The 20,111-nt window shown below is 37.1% G+C and overlaps 1 protein-coding gene across 6 annotated transcripts in view; it reads right to left on the bottom strand.

Annotated features, from left to right (window-relative positions):
• Positions 1–4,215: 4,215 nt before the first annotated feature.
• Positions 4,216–20,111, bottom strand: part of SMG1 (SMG1, nonsense mediated mRNA decay associated PI3K related kinase) — a 61,300-nt gene continuing 45,404 nt past the window's right edge. For 5 of the 6 annotated variants that reach the window (XM_026082958.1, XM_026082959.1, XM_026082956.1 and 2 more), the window contains 17 exons: positions 19,440–19,612; positions 18,769–19,048; positions 17,765–18,037; positions 17,386–17,620; positions 15,706–15,932; positions 14,339–14,489; positions 14,056–14,245; positions 13,346–13,815; positions 12,167–12,304; positions 11,059–11,211; positions 10,541–10,720; positions 10,098–10,325; positions 9,407–9,618; positions 9,101–9,207; positions 7,775–7,954; positions 7,553–7,659; positions 4,216–6,847 (listed from right to left, as the gene is read on the bottom strand). In XM_026082958.1, coding sequence (XP_025938743.1) covers positions 6,770–6,847; positions 7,553–7,659; positions 7,775–7,954; positions 9,101–9,207; positions 9,407–9,618; positions 10,098–10,325; positions 10,541–10,720; positions 11,059–11,211; positions 12,167–12,304; positions 13,346–13,815; positions 14,056–14,245; positions 14,339–14,489; positions 15,706–15,932; positions 17,386–17,620; positions 17,765–18,037; positions 18,769–19,048; positions 19,440–19,612 — 3,382 coding nt within the window. In that variant the 3' untranslated portion in view covers positions 4,216–6,769. Of the gene's footprint in view, positions 6,848–7,552; positions 7,660–7,774; positions 7,955–9,100; positions 9,208–9,406; positions 9,619–10,097; positions 10,326–10,540; positions 10,721–11,026; positions 11,212–12,166; positions 12,305–13,345; positions 13,816–14,055; positions 14,246–14,338; positions 14,490–15,705; positions 15,933–17,385; positions 17,621–17,764; positions 18,038–18,768; positions 19,049–19,439; positions 19,613–20,111 lie in introns of those variants that run through there. The other variant, XM_026082960.1, reaches the window with a different exon arrangement.

Below are 20,111 nucleotides of genomic sequence, written 5' to 3'. Positions count from 1 at the left end.
CGCGGGGGGCAGTGGTGCTTGCGGGTTGTCGGCGGAGCGGCGAGCTGCCCCCCCTCGCAGCAGGCTACGGCGGGCGGCTGCGTTGCCCGGCCCGGGCAAACCGGCGGCTTCGGCAGGCCCCGAGCGGTGCGGACAGCACACCAGAAAATGAGGAAGCTCCTCAAGGGACAGAGGCATCCTGGGGAAGGCGATCCAGCAAAATTGCAGTCAATATCTGGGACATAACCACAGCATTGTTAATGCCGCTTAGTCAAAAAATAATCGTCTGGACGCAGGGCTAATTTAATGGCACAAGCACTTGCAGTGTGTCAGAAAAACAAACGTCTTATTTACCCACTTACCCCCCCCCCTTAGGACCTTCAAGGAGAATCTTATTTTAAAACATCTTACCCTTGTAACCTAAAAATGTGATTGTCAGAAGGCATTAAGTAAAAGGCTACTCAGTAGTAAAAACTGTAAAACTGAAAAAACAGTAAAAACATATTACCTTTGCTTGACACATATAGCATGTGTTAAAAATAGTCAGATGCTTCTGAAACTGAAAAAGTCCAGAATGTTTCAAAACTAATGAATAGCCACTATAGCTGAAATACATGTCACCAGGACTCACCAACAGAAACTTTCTTGCTCTTGAAGTTCTCCTGTTTTTAATAGCATAGGTATGTAAACAGATTGCTTTTGACTGATGTGAAACAGCCAGTATGTCACCTATAATAGAGCTGAATCCAGTTGCAAGAGATTTCTTCAAGATTACCACACAGGAAGCAGATGAAATAATCCATAGCTCCTCTGGAAGTTGCACCAGGTCTGAATACACAACAGTCTGACCTAGCCACCATAATTACCGTCACAAGTCCGACAACTTGCTCTAATTTTTTCACAAGCTGTAGTAGCACAGAAATAGATACGGGAGAAAGGCACTAGTAGATATATATTTTCTGACTCAATTTCCTAAATGTTTCAGTCATGCATGTATTTATGAGCTTAATCACTGTCTCTAGGATGTAATGCAATTCCAGAGTGAGGGAAAACATTTTATCATTGCTGACACAAAAACTGCGTTACTCTTCTTCCACCCCTTCACCTCAATTCATGAACTTGACACAGAGCAGAAAGGACACAGTGCTAGCTTTCACCTCAGCCAGGGCTAGGGATGATACCTCAGAGGTAAATGTCTTTGGTCTTCTAGAATCTTGAATGATTTTGAAGAGCACTCTATAAGGAATAGATGCTTTACTGAACAACTTTCAAACTGATTTACTTGCAGTTCCTAAAGGCTGAGAATATCTTTGTGTATTGTTTTGCACTTAACCTCAAAAATGGGTTCCACCCTCAAAATCCACTATTGCACTACAGCAAACCTCAAACAAAAAATAATTTCATAAGAAAGTGATGACAGCAGTAATTCTGATGAAAGTCTTTTGAGAAAGCAATGTGCTGTGTTTCTACTCATGTCCATACTGTTATTGCTCCTAGGAGTATTTGCAGCATCCTGCATAAGCCAGCTCAATAGGGCCAACCAGCCAGCTCCTGCTTTCATCTAGTCGGATAATTCTCTCCACAAAAACATAACAGTCACCAATAAAAAAGCAGATATTTTCCATTGCCTCCATCCCCACTGCCAGATTCATCGATCTCCCAGGTGGTCTTTCAAATGCCAACTCCCAAATGACACTACAGCTGCAGCTTTTCCCCCATCCCAGTGGGCCCGCACAGGTCTCGCTCCCTGGTGTAAGTGCTCCTCCAGGCCCAGGGTGTGGAGGGCAAAGCGAGTCTCCCAGGACGCCTTCGCTGTCCAGGAAGAGCACTGGCGCAGGCGTGCACCCCACTGCAGAGAACGCGACAGCCTCGGGCCCTGCCAGGCCACTGGGCGCTCTCCTGTGTCAGCAGCCAGGCCACAGAGCATAGCATAAATCCAAAAAATAGGCGCACGTGCATGCGTGTATGTGTATAAATATAAATACAACATTTGTTAAAACTCCTAGTCCTAATACAGAAGGCAGAGAACGCTGCTATCAGTAGCTCAGAGTGTGGAAACCCAATCCTGCAAGTCTATCCATCACCTCCCACACATTGCCTGAACTGTGGAAAACCAGTAGTTTCCTATATGCTTCTGTGTCATGCAGATGGTGCTGCAAGGTAGATGCAGTGTTCATGCACTGAGATTCTCTTAGAAGGGACGCACAGAATTTGCAGCAAGCCTCAGACTTATAAAGTCAGTTTTAAAACAACAGATTTAATTAAATGCCTGAGCTAAGTTTAAAGTGCCATTAAGAGACGCAGTTTAATTAGTCCCTGCATTGGGAGAGAGGAAGACGGGGAGACATTTTACATGGTAATCCTCTCACCCCTTTATCACATGTACAATAATAAATGCATATCAAAAATTTTTTTCCCTTATGCTATTAACAAAAAGACAATGCCTGATGGAAGTGAAAAATTGAACTGATCAGTTACACATTTAGGTACACACAAAAGTAATGTCATACTTAACATTTGTCTACATTGCTAACAAAATAATCTTTGTTAACTAAAATGCTAATAGTGCACTCCTGAATAGATCTTTTTCACTACAGAAAAAATATAAATTACATGTGCTAATTGGGTACCACATTTAAGAAAACAAAAGCTAAATGGATGGCAATTCTTGTCTTAAACATTTTTTCCTAGAACAATTATTTAACCCATAAGGGGGCATGCCTGCTAATTTAGAAAAAGCTTGCAAAAAAAAAAAAAGGAAAAAAAAAGGAGAGGGGGAAAATAAAGCAAAGAAACTTCTGAAGCATCTGAGCATACTAAAATAGCTAGGCCAAATGTACTAGGCACAGAACACACTGATGAAAGAAAATGGATCTTCAGGACTACAATATTTATAAAAATAAAGCTTTAACTCTCCAATCCTCTACAGTATTTTTAAAATAATATTTGTATATGGTGCTTTTTGTTCAGACATCTCAAAGCAGTTAACAGAGGATAAATATTATTTTATCAGCTTTGAATAGAAAGCAGACAGCTATGTGGTTTTGCAGCAGCTGTGTTCGTGGTTGCTGTGATTCCCACTGTGGAGTCTGTGCAGTGAAGCATACTTGTTTCCCATGCAAGATAACCTAGCACTAGCATTAAGTCACACCAATGATTTTATAGAAACTTAATTCAAAGTCTTGAAAATGTCTTGTCATTTTTGACTGAAAAATGTTTTTTTCCCCAGATGCAATGTCTCAAAATTCTGATTACAGACTTGAGTTTGTTACAGATATTTGAAAAGTTACAAATGAAAAATACTACTTTTTTTAAAAAAAAAGAGTAATCACTGAATGCAAAATTGGATGTTGAGAAGGAAATAAACAGATCATGAAGTGTCTGCAAAGTACTAAAAAGTTGCATTACTGTAAATATTCGCTATGATTTCAACTTAAGTTATATTAACTTGACATGCCACTGAAGACTCCAGGTTGCTTAGGCCTAAACACATTGCAATAACCTATTAGAAAAAGCAGTGCTTCTACCCTGATTTTATGGAAATGGGTGGGAAGACAGAAAAACTAGTAACTGGAGTCCCAGAGGGTGAAGTGTATCTCAAGCATTAGACTATATAGTTGAAAGGAGGTAACAACTTAAAACTGCTGCACCACTTCAAATTTGACTGTAAGGAATTCATTTATAGCAAGATCCCTTGGTTAACATTTCCTGCAGGTGAGCATCAAGCAAAAAACTGCCATCAGCTGAACAGTTCAGCTTCTATTACTTCAGCTGATTTATGTATATTTATGAAGATTTTGATTCTAGATTTGCATTATTCTAGGTTTTGTTGCAGCAACAAAGTAGATGTCTCAGTTTTACTAAAACAAAGTAACCTTATGTCTTTTCCTGTAAAGACATTAATTTGAAAAAAAACCAACAGTCTTACTGCAGTCTCGTGCATGCAACATGCACGCAGAAAATCTGTTTAAGAACTCTATTTTAGGTTTAAGAAAGACTGTACCATCTCACCACATTGTCAAAATTTACCAGGAAAAATGTGTTTTGACTTCAGCACATAAAAGTTGACAGTCCCACAAACTCCTAAACATGTGAGTTGTCTCCTTAACATTACACACATTTAATTCTCTGTAGAATCCAGTTATAATCTGGAATTTGATAGGTACTAGGCCTTTTATTCTTCCCCATAGTTTTCAAAACCACAAAGTTTTGCATAAAAGGAAATTATGAACACAATTTTTTTTTTAAAACTTTATTAAATTACGCAGTAAAGAACCCATCTCCACACAAGTGTTTCATTTCTGGATAGCAGAGGTATAATACATGAGCCACAGGTGAGTGCATTACCCCTCCCTTCCCACAACTTCCAAGAAATAAAACAGCATGTATAATACACTCTTATTACTATGGTACTCCAAACAGATTGTTCGTAAGGTTATTTTTAACTGGAGAAAAAGTAAAAAGGACTAACAGTGTAAAGTGTCTTGTTCTGCATATGAATGTTCTTCACTGCAACATTCAAACACCTTCTTTCTTGCAATACATGGCATGGCAGAGGGTTCAGGAAGCAATGACAGTGGAATGCATTTGCACATGAGTATCATTAAATATAAAGCCTGTGACTTCCCTGGAGTTAATCAGGCAATCAGAATGCAACACAAAAGAAAGAAAAAGGCCGTATATCTGTTGACATTTCTTACACTTCAAAGTGCATGTCCACGAAAAATTGGCAACAGAGGAGAAAGTGAACTCTAAGACCTACTTAGGAGGCAGAGCAGTTAGCATAGTGCAAATACTGAAAATAATATAAGTTCTTCTATTACTTATGTCTGGTGTTAATTTGTTATCTGAAAATTGTTAGCCAAGCTTTCTACTCAGATGAACTGCTGTAAATCCATTCAATTAAATGAATTTTATCCTAGTAAAGAATTTGAGCCAAGTTCACTAATACTTAAATTTTGATTGAAAAACTGAAGTGTGTTTTTACTCTGAAAAGTGACTAAAATGGCATAAAGGAACTTCATGTCTATCATTTTTTCAGCAGCTGCATGTAAATAATTCACCAAATTTACAAAAGGAAACTTTTTATATGTAGCTATGCAAATTTATCTGAGTTAAGACAGACAATGTGCATTTCTGCTTTGGATATCCCTGTAACAGATTCTGTAGTTATAACTGAATTATGTTAGGTTTATTTGGGATAAGAAAAGCAAGTTTCCTTTTCCTAAAGGTGTTTCAGAGCCAAAGACAGTCCAAACTTCTAAAAGGAAGGAAGTGGTATTTTAGACAATTGACGGACAAGCAGGACATAGTTCTAAGTAAAAAGATGCCATTTTTAGAGAGACTTTTCTGACCATAATCACACTTCGAGTGAAGAACTGATTAAAAAAAAAAGCCTTGGTGGAAGACTCACTATGAATGCATTATTGAACAACAACCTATAGAAGTAATATGGCAAAGCAAAATTACTTTGCAGAAATCTTTACAAATCTAGTTGAACAAAAATTGGAGAGTCCTTCATTTGTTGGATTATATGTATACCCCTGTGAACTGAAGCGCTATAATTTACAAGTGTAAACTAAAAGTATTAGGAAAGTGAAGTAAAAAGCGTATCACTCTACCTCCACCAGAACATCACTTTATTGTTTATCTGTCATCAATGTAAAACTCTACTAGATACTCTATCCTGGTTTTTAAAAAGGTAAAGATTACATTGGATTAGCTACGTTGTACGAAAGAAACTACAGCAATCACAGTAGAATGAATTGGAGGGACAATTTGAATTACAAAAAAAGTGTACACTGCAAGCAGAGGGAAGTGCACATTAAATCAAATGCCTGTAAGATTCATTACTTTTAAATGCACAGTGACAATTTTGAGAAACTGTACATGATAGAATCACAGAAATGACTTTAAAATAACCAAAATTACATTTTGCATTTGACCATCCAACTCATAAGTAATCATTGATGTTCTCTATTTTCAGTGCTTTTGGAAAATTTGTTTACCAAACAAAATTTAAGTTGTTAATTTGACTAAACTGTGAAGTAGAAGGATTGAAATAAAAAGTATATTGGAAGTACGCCTAAACTACAAGAATAAGCCAAAAGAGGGGTATGCAAGGAGAGGCTGGGAGGGAGGAAAGAAAGGAAAGAGGAAAAGAAGAGAACAAAGGCTTTTTCTTCTATCTCAGAAGTTCTTCCAATGCAGCGTATATCTGATGTACAGCTCTTTGCTTTCAGTCCATTTCTGAAGTTTACATTTTGTAGCCTTTTTCTGCACTAACTGGTCGACTCAACCAGCTCTGTTGCCAAGCAACAAGAGTAACAAGAATCTGAATGCATCAAATCTTCCTTTGCTGTGATTTCTTCATGGCCCCATTTTTTCTGTTTTTCTTTGAACAGGGTTCGGTGTTTCCTGAATTGTTCACAGGGTCAGGTGGAATTGAGTTCCAAATCACTCTGCGGTTTGTAGCATCCCGATTTCTTTCTGCAGCTAACCCCCAGACACGTTTGCAGTTCTTCCGTAGCAGAAAGACAAACCGTGTTGTTCAAGCAGTGAACTTTCACCCTTGACCTTGGGGGTTGCAGACCATTGTGTTTAGCGTATCCCTGAGTGCAGCTATCCTGCAGGATTCACTTCCCAGTGCACCGAGATTTCCTAGGTTTCCTCAGATTAAGCCCCAGTATGCATCACCACCGACTGTGGTGCGGCTATGGATGCCTGAGGCCGTGTTGATTCTGGTGGATGTCTGACCTCGCTGAACCAGACTCATCTGCTTTCTCCCTACTCATACCCAGGCAGTCCAACCTTCATACAGCTGAGCCAAGTTATCTAGATTAGTTGCTTCCTTAATCACAAAGTCAACCTATGAAAAAGTCAAACAAGAAATTAAAATACACTAGATCTTAAAGTGTGTTTAGGTGATCTTAAAATTAACTGTTGAATGTTGCCTGAATATACGAAGTTTCAGTGAAAAAAGATCTATAGTAACTGTACACTTAATTTTACATAATCTCACATAATCCACAGAAGAAATAGGAACGTGTACTGGGGGAAGGGGTGGGGGAAAGATGGTATCTCATTCATAACCCCAATCTAGAAAATAGTCCCAACATTCTCAAATTTACATGGGCACTTGGGTCCACCGACTTTGACGCTTCAGAGACAGACAGATATTGTTATGTTATGCTGGTGAACACAGACAAGTCCTGTCTATTAGACAGCTGTAAAAATCCAGTGCTTTGGTGGATATCAACAGCTGTGTAACCAATGTTGGCTTATTAAGGTACAAAATGCAATTTTATCAGTTTCATGAGTTTACATAAAATTTATGATATAGGAAATGAGAACATTTGATAAAAAATGAATGCAGCAATACAGGGCAACCGCATACTTGACTTGCTTTGAAATATAAATAGTACATCTCAAAAGATAAAAAACAGACCCCATTCACCATAGTGTTTCATTTTTAAAGTTGTACTTTAGCATGTGTGCGCACACACAGGCATGCGTGCACACACAAATATTTAAAGCAAGGTCTAGTAATAGAATTTTAATAGTTTCAACTCACCTGTTCAGCAACAGACATTCTCCTGTTGGGATCCACATCTCGGCCCTCTAACTTGGCTTTGACTCGCTTCCACACACTAACTGCATACGAATTCCTTTCCTGCACGGCTAAAAGCACAAAATAAAATTGAATTTTACATTCCAGCACAGAAGTGCACTTTTCATTAAAAAAAACAAACAAACAAAGAAACCCACACAAATCCCACTGTATTCCTGTACTTACCTTTTCCTGTTTTAGGGTCCCTGGCTGTCTTTTTAGGACTACAGGCAACACTTTTGCCAGTTCCCAAAACTGTGCTTGGAGGAGTATCTGCTGATGTGGCAAGATTTTTCTGAATTAGCTTTCTTGCATTCTGTGACATCACCTCTGGCTGAGTTTTCTGCCCTGTATTGCTACGTACAGCTGTACAAAAAGAAGAGTTGAAGTAATTTGAATTAAGCCACAGAATTTCATTGAAATCTACTTTCCGAAACTAAATTTCAGAATACATTTAAATTGAAAAAATAACCTTTATTCATCCAAATAACCTGTCCACTATTGAATTGCAATAGTTAAATCTTTAGCTTTGCCTTCTTGCCTAAGGATTTCTGCATCTTTATGAACTGCTAATATCAAAACAAGCAGTTGTATAGATTGTGCCTTAAGTGAGGTATCATGTCCCACTCCAGCAGCCTTCAACTTTTATTTTCAAAAACGCATTTCAGTCTAAGAAAGAAGAGGCTTAACGTAGATAAACTATACATTCAGTGAAGTTTGAAATGAGAAAATACTTGTTCTTATCAAGATTGGATTTTGCCTGTTAAACACACATAAGTGTTCAAAATAGTATACTATAGATGGAAGCACTATCAAATATGCATCAAATACAGTTATCAGTACTTCAGTATAAACAAATGCATGAGTCTCTGAACAGTTCTTCTCTCTTCAGTCTTTCCCATTTCCTTTTCTGTATAAAAGCCAATTCCTTTCACTTCATAGAATTAAACCAGAGGTTTTGTTCTATCACAAAATATTTATTTATATCAAACAATTTTTTAAAGCGCTCTTAGCCTGACTATCATTTTGTGTGGCAGTTATAAAAAGCAATTCCTGTCCTTAATGGAAGTCAGGAAACTATGCTCAGTCCAAATATTGATAGCAGAATAATTCTTTATATAAGAAGAAATTCATGCTCAGGGTAAGTTTATGCATGTTTCTGTTAAGTGTAAAGTAATGAAAAATTTTGTGGACATGAATGCATTAGCACAGTTTCAGAATTTATTCCAAAGTCACCCTAAGTTTTAATAATAATTTTAACATTAATTACTCTTTGGTTGATAATAGTGTATAATACACAGTAATGGGTTGCATGCATTCTGGGCTTTGTGGAGCAAATTTAGATCTTGAAGGCTACTTGGTCATCCAGTATTGGATGTTGCATAACTGGAATTCTACAGGCTATTATAATCCTGTAAGGACTAGCTGTATTTCAAGATTTATCAAAAATTATGATGCCCTCTCTAACATCAATTCCTCATGTTTGAATTTTGGTACTTTTTCAAGTGTTACCTGCAGCAAAGGTTGGCTGATACGTAGCAGATGATGTTGGGCTTGAGCACTCATTCGATGTATCCGTAACTAAGGGTGATGCAAAGCTCACTAGATTATTGTAGACACTAGAAAACATAATGGAGTTGATAAATATTCATGCAGCTATTCAAGTTGATTTGAAAATTCAAAATGAAAGCCAGAAGTCAAGTTTTGCAAAAAGATTTTAGCATGCTAAGACAATCACCAAGTAGGCACGCGGTGTCGTGCTTCTGCTACAGGCTAGTGGATAAGCAAAATGTCTTCAACAAACAGAAGGGAACTTACCTTTGGCTCTGTGTTTTTAGTTCTTTCAAGGTGGGAGTTATTTCCTGCAGCATTTCGACATGTTCCTGACTGCGGACCTGACCCATTACCTGAACTAATGTAAACAAAACTGTCTGAATATTATCTTGCCACGATTTATATTCGCCTAAGAACTGCCTAACACTATTCTCATAGGGAACATCTTCACCATCTGCCAAAGCTGCTTCTTCATCCTGTAACAGAGATGTGATAAAAAGGTTTAACTATCTGTTATATTTTTAAAAATAGAATGAAGCTCAGCATTTCTTAGTGTTTTCAGCCTCTTAGTTCATAATCTGTCTACAAATAACCATAATTTTCAACAGTTGCATCTCAAGAAAAATTTGAAAAAGATCATATGTTTTACCGATTAAAAGCTAGGAGGATTTTTAAATGCATAAAAAAAATCTTTCAACTGCCAACAGACAAAAAGGCTTAAGGTCAACCAAAATGTGATTAACAGCTCTAGAAATACAGCTTTATAAAACCAATTTGATCTCTAAAAATTCACATCTGGAACACTATATGCATGAACAAAATTCACTGTTTTGTTTTTATACATACGTATTTAATTGTATATACAGATACACACTTTATTTATAAAAGTGTTATTTTTCTTGAACTATACTGACATTGTTTTCAGCACTAAAATTTAATGACATTTCAGGCATACCTTTGCCATAGCTTTCAGCAGATGCTTGACATCTCCAAGTTGCCTATTATGACCAGTGAGCACAGTTTTAATACTATCCACCAGGTTCTGAATTGTTTCACAGACTGTTTCTATTTGCTGTTCTCTCTCTGTTTGTACTGTTCTCTGTGTAGATATTTCCTGGGTCAACTGCTTGTGAGCTGAGTGAAGCCATTCAGAGCTACCGATAGGATGTTCGAGACCGGTGCCCTAAAAATAACAGAAGCATTTTAATAGCTATATCCAGAGATAAAACTCAATTGCTTTGCAGGTGCTACCACCAAGTGTTCAGCAGTTGACAGTGTAAACTGTCATCCATTACTCATTAGAAGGTATACACAATATTATGGGGAATGAAAGGCAAAATGGAGAACTCATTACAGTAATTCTGTAGCGTTATGTATTTTGCTTTGACTTTTACTCACCACTCTCTGAAGTAAGCGAAGCTCCAGTTCAGAGACTGAACTGTTGAACTGTGATGCAAATGAGCACATTTGTTGACAGCGTTTGAGAAGTTCAAATAATGCAGCATCCAGATTTAAGGCTTCCGCTGTTCTAGTACGTAAACTTTCAAAATGAATGATGTTACTGCAGAGGAACGTAACCTGAGAATCAAAGAGAAAGCAAGAAAGAAGATAGCCCAATTAAACTGTGTATTAAACAAACTGCATTTGTCCCATATCCTTAGAAAAGCGAATTTTAAATACAGCAGTAAAGCTGCCCTGTTACAATAATGATATCATTTCAGGGGCATCCAGCCCTGTGGCAACTCTCCCAGAGGTGATTCAAATTGCTTTTAAAGTGGGATTCCCAGAAATATTTGGATTTCTTGCTGTTTAGATGTTGAGGAGGAAAAATATCTTTCACATAAATCAGTTATATCTCAAGTAGAAAGTAACAAGTAAACATACTTATCAAGTCAATACTTCTTCATCTATAGTACCTGACTTGCTCGTTGACTTTCTTTAAGGACAAGGTTTCTTCTTTCAGCAATAGTGGCATCAAAGTCTTGCAAGACTGGTGCCAGTGCAGGATTAGCACCTCCTGCCCATTTTAAACGCTGCTCAATACTTGCTTCAAGTGCTGCTAGTTTCTCCTACATTGGGAAAAAATGATAATAGGAAAGTGTGTGTATATATATACACACACACAGAGCATATTAAGCCTAACTTAAAAAAACTATGCATATTAACTCGTGCAGTCACATACATTTTTATATCCATATATATAAAAGAATGTGGTATACGTGAATGACAGATGTAGGCCTATGCTGTTTTCAGAACACATCACAACTGGATTTGATTGTTATGAAAACAAAATCACTTGTCTAGATTTTAACCCACCACAAAATACAGTAACAAATTAAATCACTACATGTCTAGACTAAAAATAAAATAAAATCATGGGAGTCCTGGACTCTTGTACAAATAATCTTCAAAAAAGGATTATGAGCAGTACCTTAATAAATAAAAACAAAATTAAAATTCAACAAGTTAAACAGTAGGTATTTTTAAACAATTAAACATCAATTACTGTAATACCCTGAAGTCTTAAAAAAGAAACACATAAAAACAAAAATTTAATTTGTTCTTACAACAGCCTGAAAAGCTGGGCAGATCTACAACATGTAGAAGCCTTAACACACACAAGAAAGGATTTGCCCAGACTTGCACAGGAAGCTTTCAACACTTTGTTAGTAAAATGATAGTGAGGATCACCTAAGTAAAACAAACGTAAAGAATAAGAGTATGATCAGCCTTCAGAAAGAAGGGTATTTTTACGTATCAGAATTTTTGCCCATGAAACAGATTTACTGGTACACCAGGAGAGAATGCTGTGTACTATGAGATGACAAAAAAATCAAATATAATAATACACAACAGACAGAGCAAGACAAAGCAGACTGAAAGAGAGCAATGAAAATACCATGAAGTTTGTGCTTAGATAACAACACAGTTAATCTGGAGGTGGCAGATAATTCTGGAATGTATGGTTAGAAAGAGTCGCATTTCAATATGCTGCTGAACAACCGCCCCCGGAAGTAGCAGTACCTGGACTGTTGCAATTGAAGCTTCAATCTGACTGAGAGTATGAAGTTTCTTTTTCATGCTGGCTAAAATTGCAGAACGAGGTGGAGGAGTAACAGAGATGGCCTGTGGGCGACTGATAAGAAGATCTTCATGCTGCCACTTTTGTTTTTTTTTTTTTTTAAATAGGAAAAGGCTTGATTAGCAATATTACTCATCACAAAACACTTTGCTTCACGAACAGCAATTCTAGTATTCTGGTACACCTTATAGTAAGAGTATTTCAAAAGGACTAGGTATCTGAAGATGATACCAGCATGTTTTGAAGTTCTTAATCTTTACAGTGTTAAATTCTATAAACTATGCTTTGTTGGACTGGACAATTATGCCATTAATCAGTCACTAACTTACTAGAAGTGATTTATACACATTTCCTTAATGTAAAGGAAAACTCCTCAATCTTCAGAAACAGTTCACTTGTGATACGTTACAAAACAAACAGACAATTTTGCTTACCAACCTGTGAAACAGGTTAGTAACCGATGTGGACAAAGCCTCTACTCTTAACCTACAAGTCGCTACAGAATGAAGAGCAGTGATACTACAATACAACTGGATACCAACATACAATTCAATGTACATGATGACATTCATCTAAAGCCTCTGAAGAACGTTTTTATGATCAATACAGCTGCTATTTATACTTGTTCCATGAGGTAGAGGGGAACAAGGAGTTAAGGCAGTGAAATTTGAAGGAAGGGTACAAGATGACATTCAGCAATGTATATCCTCTGCTTTAAGCAAGCACATTCTTTAAAGTCTACTTTTTTTTTTTTTTTTTTTTTATTTAAACAAGCAGGGGGGAGATGGGAAATCTTTCCTTACAAGAAAGCCAACGAATGACATCTTTTCTTCTAATAAATGACTTCATGGTTACTGAAAAAAAGTTGTGTATTTAGTCAAAAAAGAATTTACGCATTGTCACATTTGCATCTTATAAGGCAGCTAATCTTCAAAGTAATTAGCTGTTACACTTTTCCCCCCTCTATACATTTAGAGAAGAATTAAAAACCTAAATAGTATATCAAGTCCATTAAAATACACTGAAAATCATTTGACAAAATAAAGCCCCTGTAGTGCTCAGACACAGTAACTAAAACTTATTTTCCACAGAAAAAATTTGCAAAAAACATGCAGTCTCACCTGGAACATGGCAATATGCAGCTGCACTCTCTGAAGACTAGTCTTGCAAGATGAAATACTGGTTTCAAGTCTGCGCACTAAATCATGCTTCTTCCATGCTGTATCATATGAACTAGCTAATACTGTTGCCCTGTTCATGACCAACTGTGAGAACTTGCCAATTTGGATATTGTGCTCCACAGCTTTCTTGCACAGGTCATCCACAGAAACTTTGCTCTCCGCTCCAAAGTCCTTAGCTTCTACCTGAGCAATGATATCCACACCCAAAGCACTGATGAAACTGCACAAAGTAAGTCCCAAAGCTTGATTTGGAAGGCCAATTAAAAGCTGCCTCACAAAGTCAGCTGTAAAAGCCTTTATTGGTTTGGCCATTTGGTCTTCACTAAAACAAGAGTTTCTATAAAGGGCTTTCACATTGACAATTTGAACAGGTCCATTCACTGTGTTCTGGTCTTCAAGTGAACTGATTCCTTTTAAAGGAAAGAAATAGATAGTATTCTTGTTATAAATTAAACATTTGATACACTAATATCATCAGATTTAGAAACACAGCAAAATTACAGGAATTCATTTTTAACTTCTGGCTACTAGCCATATATGAAAGATAAGTTACAAAAGATGTGACTATCCTTTTAACATTTTTCTCAAAAAGGACATGAGATGAGAAGTGGACAAAGCAATATTGAATATTTGACAACATATTTATTTACCTGACAATGTTTTAGAAAAGGTACCACAGAGTCTGAAGAATTCTTTAATTGTTTGTAGTCTCTTCAGAAAGAAAATTTCCTCCAGAACTTGCCGATTATTATCGTCATCAAAGAAATTAACTTGGGTGCTTCGGGCTTCCCTAATTATGTCAATCTTACGCCAAGCAACAGGTATTTCCATCTTGTTTAGCTGAGTGATGTAAAGGAAATTAGTTTTGTTTTATAAACCTTTTACTCCTGGCTCAAAGAGTACTTTGGGGAAAAAAATAAATAAAGCACATACCTTTTCAATCAATAAACCAAATGCAGTTTCCACTTGAGCAAACATTCCATCAAATGCTACCAAAAGCATCTGACCAGCAGACATTTTGGGAGTCTCATCAACTGAACCATTTCTTGGCTGAATCAACTCACCATACTGAGCATGAAGTACTCTTAAAGAAAGAAAATTTACATGTCTTTGCTTAATCTACAGTCAATAAACAGGATTTTTTTTAAAAATCTATTTTCTCCATAGCTAGAGCAGATCAGAACCAAATGTAAGCTGCATTCAAACTAAGTGAATTTTTTGTAGCTTCTTTTTTTCCACTCCTCTTTCCATATGATTCTATACATGAAGTTCTAATGCTGGACCCATAAGAACAGTTGATGTTATTATACAAGTTAAAGTTGTATTAAAGGATCGCCTATAAGTTGAACTTAAATCCTAGCTAGAGGATACAGACTGTACTTCCTATAATAAGCATAGTAAAAAATTATGAATAAGTGATGCAAAAATTACCTTTCGTTCCTTGAAAACCAAGTACTGATTTTATGAAAACACGCATTTATAATTGACTGAATGAGGTATGGGCTAAATAGGTGGAGGATGAGGTTTCAGGCTATGGCTGGGATGCTTTAACAGCTTGCTGCTCCTGAAAGGGCAGTCTTATCTTCTCCCTCCCTCATATCATTTTTGACCCTCAACTAACAAGCTGAGCAGGCTTGCCAATGGGTAAACCATGAAGAAAATTAACCTAAGAGAAAAAAGTAAATTGTTTTTAACTGGTATAGCAAGATTCACTGTACCACTGATGGATTAGATGAGCACCACATAACTGGCGCAAGGGAAGCGGCAAGACCACTCTCCTTTTACTTGGCAGGAAGCTTTTAAATTGGCTCGGCTGTCTAGCAAACACTTCTCCAGAAAGGTACTGTCCCATGTTACAAGTTGCACAAGTCTGGTCATCAAGTCACTGATTCATTAGGCAAAAGCTGCCCAAAGCTCCCGACAAGGAGGTGCCACGGTTACAAGTGCTCCCTTTCGCAGGTTCCTCCCACAGACCCGTGAACCAGTTCCTGTTCCTTTTCTCTCATTCCTTAAAAGCTTCAAATGTAAAATCACAAGCACACATATTTTGGAATGTTAACTACCATACAACTCAAAAGTCTACCTTCAGCAGATATAAATGTTTCTATTGCTGTAGCTCTGTATTTGTTTCACTGTAAAATCTATATATGCTCTTCTTAAGGGTATTCCTGGGCAAAAAAAGCCTGTATTTCAAACAGATAATCAATCAAATGCAGCCAAATTAAGAACAAGAAAGTATATGAAGACTGCTGAACATAAAGCTGAACTAAAAAAACAAAATAATAATGTATGCGATTTACCTTGCAACATCAATGTAATGAGTATGTGTTTCTTCCTCTAGTCCCATAGCTGCATTTCGTAAGTAGGCTTGAAGAGATTCAACCAATGTTTGCAAAGGGACTCCATCAGTTGTTTGTTCAATAAGATTATCTAACTCAAGAAGCATACTTTCTAAAGTGTACTCTCCTTTCATTAAGCACCTGAGTGCTTCAGGAAAAATGATCTGCCGAAAGTTTGAGTTCAATTCCTGTTGAAAATTAAGTATAGAATCATAAGAACTTTTTCCCCAAAAAACTACCATATGCAACACCTTTCTCATTTTAGTATTACACCACCTACAATAGATATTATTTAAATTATAACAGGATGCTGGTTAGCAAAGGTAAAAAAAAATTTAATCAAAAAAACCCACTCAGGAATATGGCTCCCTCTAAATTTGGGGCTAGCAACAGGTTTTAAACTTAGCACATAAAATCTTGTTAAAAAGAAAAGATTTGTCAAACATTTACATAATGTACTAACAACTACCTCACAGCAACAGCAGCAATCTCTTACAGCAATGCTCAGCAGAGAATTAACGGTGCAGAGACCACACTTTGCAAATCCATTTGTTCAAATGATTTAGATTTTCTTTCCCACTATGGAACTATAAATGAGTTAAATTAACAACTGAATTTATGATTTGCTAAACTGATTGGACTAGAGAAGGCAACAGAATCAAAGATGGCAGGTAGTGATTATTGTAGCTAGAGGCCTATTCACACCATAGAAATCACTGCAGGTAGGAAAAACAGTACCTTAGTATGTAAAGCAATTTTCACCAAACAGTGCATCAGAGGGCTACAGAATGCATCAGAAGGCTACAGCAGGCTATGGAAGGGACCAGCCATTGCCCTCCATCTCCAAAATGAGACAACACACACCAAAAAAGATTAGTTGGCTGTTTACCAAGCTTCACATCTCATCTAAGAGCTCAAAATATGGCAGTGTGTTGGTGAAAGATCCAGCTGCAGTGCAGAGAAATTACATGCATGCTTCTGAAACACAGGGTAATGCTTTGAAGAAGAGTAAAGAAAAAAAGTGAAGAAAATCTCAATGCACTCAAAGGTTGGTAAGGAAATACATTTCAAAAGCAATACAGCGGGACCAAAAACCTCAAAAAGCTATTTGTACCAGCTAGAGTTTGTAAAATGCCTACATTCCTTACAAGATGTTTGTTTTACTCAAGCTGTCACTAATGAAATATTTTGTTAGTGAAAACTCTTAAAATGCAAAATTAAAAATGGATTTTTCTCCTTCCTATTTTGGGGATTGGGGTCTGTAGAGCAGGTTTTGCAGAATTTGTTTCAGGCTACTTAATTGATTTGTGTCTTTCTATCTTGTGATATTAATTTGTGTCTTACTTGTGAGTAAGACACAAAGCTCTTATTTTGCTACCAACTTTCTCATGGTTATTCTACAGCAATTTTAAAAACTTGCCATGTATAGATCAAAATGGTTTCTTCTGACCAACAAAAAATGCAAATGGAAGTAGTAAATGGCTGGTCAACTCAGTGAAGAAGTGGAGCAACCAAGACTAAGGTCCAAACAATTTTAGCAATAGCATAAACAAGCATTTAGCTATTTTTAAGGAAGGATTTGTTAAGAATGGTTAGAAGGTTCAGGATGAGGGAAGAAAAAGTAACAAAAATAATTGTCACCTGAAGTGAGATATATACTCCATTAGCTAAATGAACAGCTTCTGATGCTTCAATTGGGTTAGGAATATCTAAGTCCTGGGGTACCAGATGACACTGCTTCAGCAACTGTACAAGGCACGTAACATTCCCACTCATGCTGCACAGCTCCTCCAAGAACCAGGCTCCATCTCTTGAGGTGAGATCAACCAGCTGCTCTCCAGCACTAGACGCTGCACCTTCCATCATCAGATTCCGCCTAGACCAATTATGACGCTTAGTTAGACAAGCAGATACCAACATGCTATTGCATGCTCCGCATAATTATGTCACTTAGAATATTCCTTTAATGTGGTCTTAAAGCATGAATAAATACAAAAAAATGTCTCAAGAGGCACCTCACCTCGTAAGTGTACAGAGAGCAGAGATGATAACGCTTGCTAAGCTCAGTGAGCCCTCTTCTCCATTTTCATGAAGGAAAACTTTAATACAACGTTCAATTTCTTTCAGCTGTTCCTCACAGACAGGTACAGTAACTGCTTCTTGTTTCAAACGCTCCACCTGCCTGATAAGCCTGCTATTTATATCTGCTGCATAGCGCTGTAGAGTCATTTCTGTAGCAGTTATGAACTGACACATACTTGGAGGTGGCTGAGGAGCGTATTGCAATTCATACCTGTAAAGCAAGAACACCATGACAACATTCTCCCTTCTCAAGCTCTAGCAAGTTGCATTCCACTCCCTGGAAGCAAAAATACTCCCCAGTTGAACAGTTATCACATCATGCACTTCATATCAATCTGAAACACCACAGCAGTCAATGGCTGTCCTACTGACACTTTCATAAAGTATCACAGAAGCATCACATCCCATTACTATCTGCAAGGACAGAGGTCAGCCAAATAGAAGTCCTCTAGGCAAAGAAAGAAGATAAGGAATAGGAAGGAAAAACATTTCAGTATAAACACTTGCATATGATCTAAAACTTGTAGGCCAAGCATCAGGAATGCTGGAATGGCCTGGTTTTGGAGGAAAAGGAAAAAATAACTGCTTGAAAGTTTGCTTTAATGAAAAAGAGTCCTTGGTAGACTTAAGTGATTTTTAAATACTAGAAAGTTTCCAAAATCCCCAATTATAACTACTCTAAAGCCACACCTTGTTATTCATCTTTTTATTACAGGGAAATGTTATTTAGTTCTCTTTTTGCAGTACATAGCAAGACTCTGGAACAATATTTTTAAAGCAGCTTTTCATCTTTTTTTCTAGGCTTCTGGAATTACAATTTAAACTTGTTTTGGGAGGCCCATTATGAAGCAAAACTTAATTTTAATTTAAAAATTAAAATCCTAAGACAGCTTGAAAACTAAATTCTTCAGGAAAAAAAAATCCATTATTTTGCAAACTTACTTCCTGAAGATATCCTGACAGCGTTCTATTGTCATGTTACAAATGAGTTCTTCCATCCAAGTTTTCCATTGCTCAATTCGGTGTTTCTGAAACACGGCTTTTGGATACTGAAGAGCTACGGTTGCATAGTTGTGCAATTGCTCAAGACAACCACGTAAAACAGATCTTCTTTGCTGAAGAAGAGCACCAACCTCTCCTTCCAATTGTTCACATTGACTGATTAGATGTGCCTGGCCTGCATTTTGCAGAAATGCTGTTGCTGGTACATAACTGGGAGGACCTTTTGAGAAAGACAGTTAAACAATCAACCTCCACTGAACTCTGAAGCATACGCACTTCATAGCATACAAGCACCGAGTATTAAAGTCTTTTCCAAAACATTCTTTCACCTGTGGTAAAGGAGGTATTGAGTATTCATACTGCCAATTTTAAGCCCAAGGTAAGAGAATAATGTACGCAGCTGGGGCAAGACAGACAAGTTCAAACCTTCAGGCAGCTTGAAATAGAAGCCTTGTGGTGTTCTAAATCACCCTTTAGGGAAACCCATGTCTTTTCATTTATTACATATGTAACCATGCCTTTAAATTGGGGTATATTCATAATGCCTCCTGATATTAAACTCTAGTTATTTTCAACCCATCAGAAAAAAAGGATCAAATACTATTTTATACCTAGGTCCATTTGTGTGCTTATTTCTTGAAGTAGACTTGCAAGTTGTGTTGCCTCTAAATTGTTGAAAGCAGCTTGGTAATGTGTTATCCACTGCTCAAATTCATTCAGCTTCACCTGGATTGCTTCCTGGACAGCTCTTTGTTGAGACTGCAACTGTGTGTGCTCAGAATACCTAAATTATTGAAGTCACAGAATCAAGTAAATACTACCAGAAAACAAAAGTACTTAATTATACTGAATACAAAACTATACTGAACAATACTGTACTACTTTTTTGACCAAAAAGTTAAAATACTCTCACCAGTTACATAAAGCTTACAAAAATAAACATTGTGCTCACTAATTATGGTTTCCCACAAAATAAAGAACGTGGGTGCATGCACACATACTCATCCAACTTTGAAATCCTTGATCAGTTTCAACTAAACGAGAAATAAGTTGAAGAGTTAGAAACAAAAATTTGTGTCATTTATCAACAGCTGAGTAGTGATCCAAATTAGTAACCATACTGAAGGAAGAGGCAGGCTCAACTCAAGCATTATGTCGGGAATTTGACAGCTGCTGGCTGTCAGCACATTTTGGTCAGTATACATGGAACATGCGATAGCAGAGGCTACTGAGGAGGTATGAGGCTTAGGACGTAACAAAGATTATTCAGTAGGAAAGTGGGC

The sequence above is a fragment of the Apteryx rowi genome, unplaced genomic scaffold (assembly GCF_003343035.1).
Source record: "Apteryx rowi isolate R43461 unplaced genomic scaffold, aptRow1 scaffold_6, whole genome shotgun sequence".
Lineage (NCBI taxonomy): Eukaryota > Metazoa > Chordata > Aves > Apterygiformes > Apterygidae > Apteryx > Apteryx rowi.
Note: the sequence above shows the minus strand (reverse complement) of the source record. Positions and strands in the feature narration are given on the sequence as shown.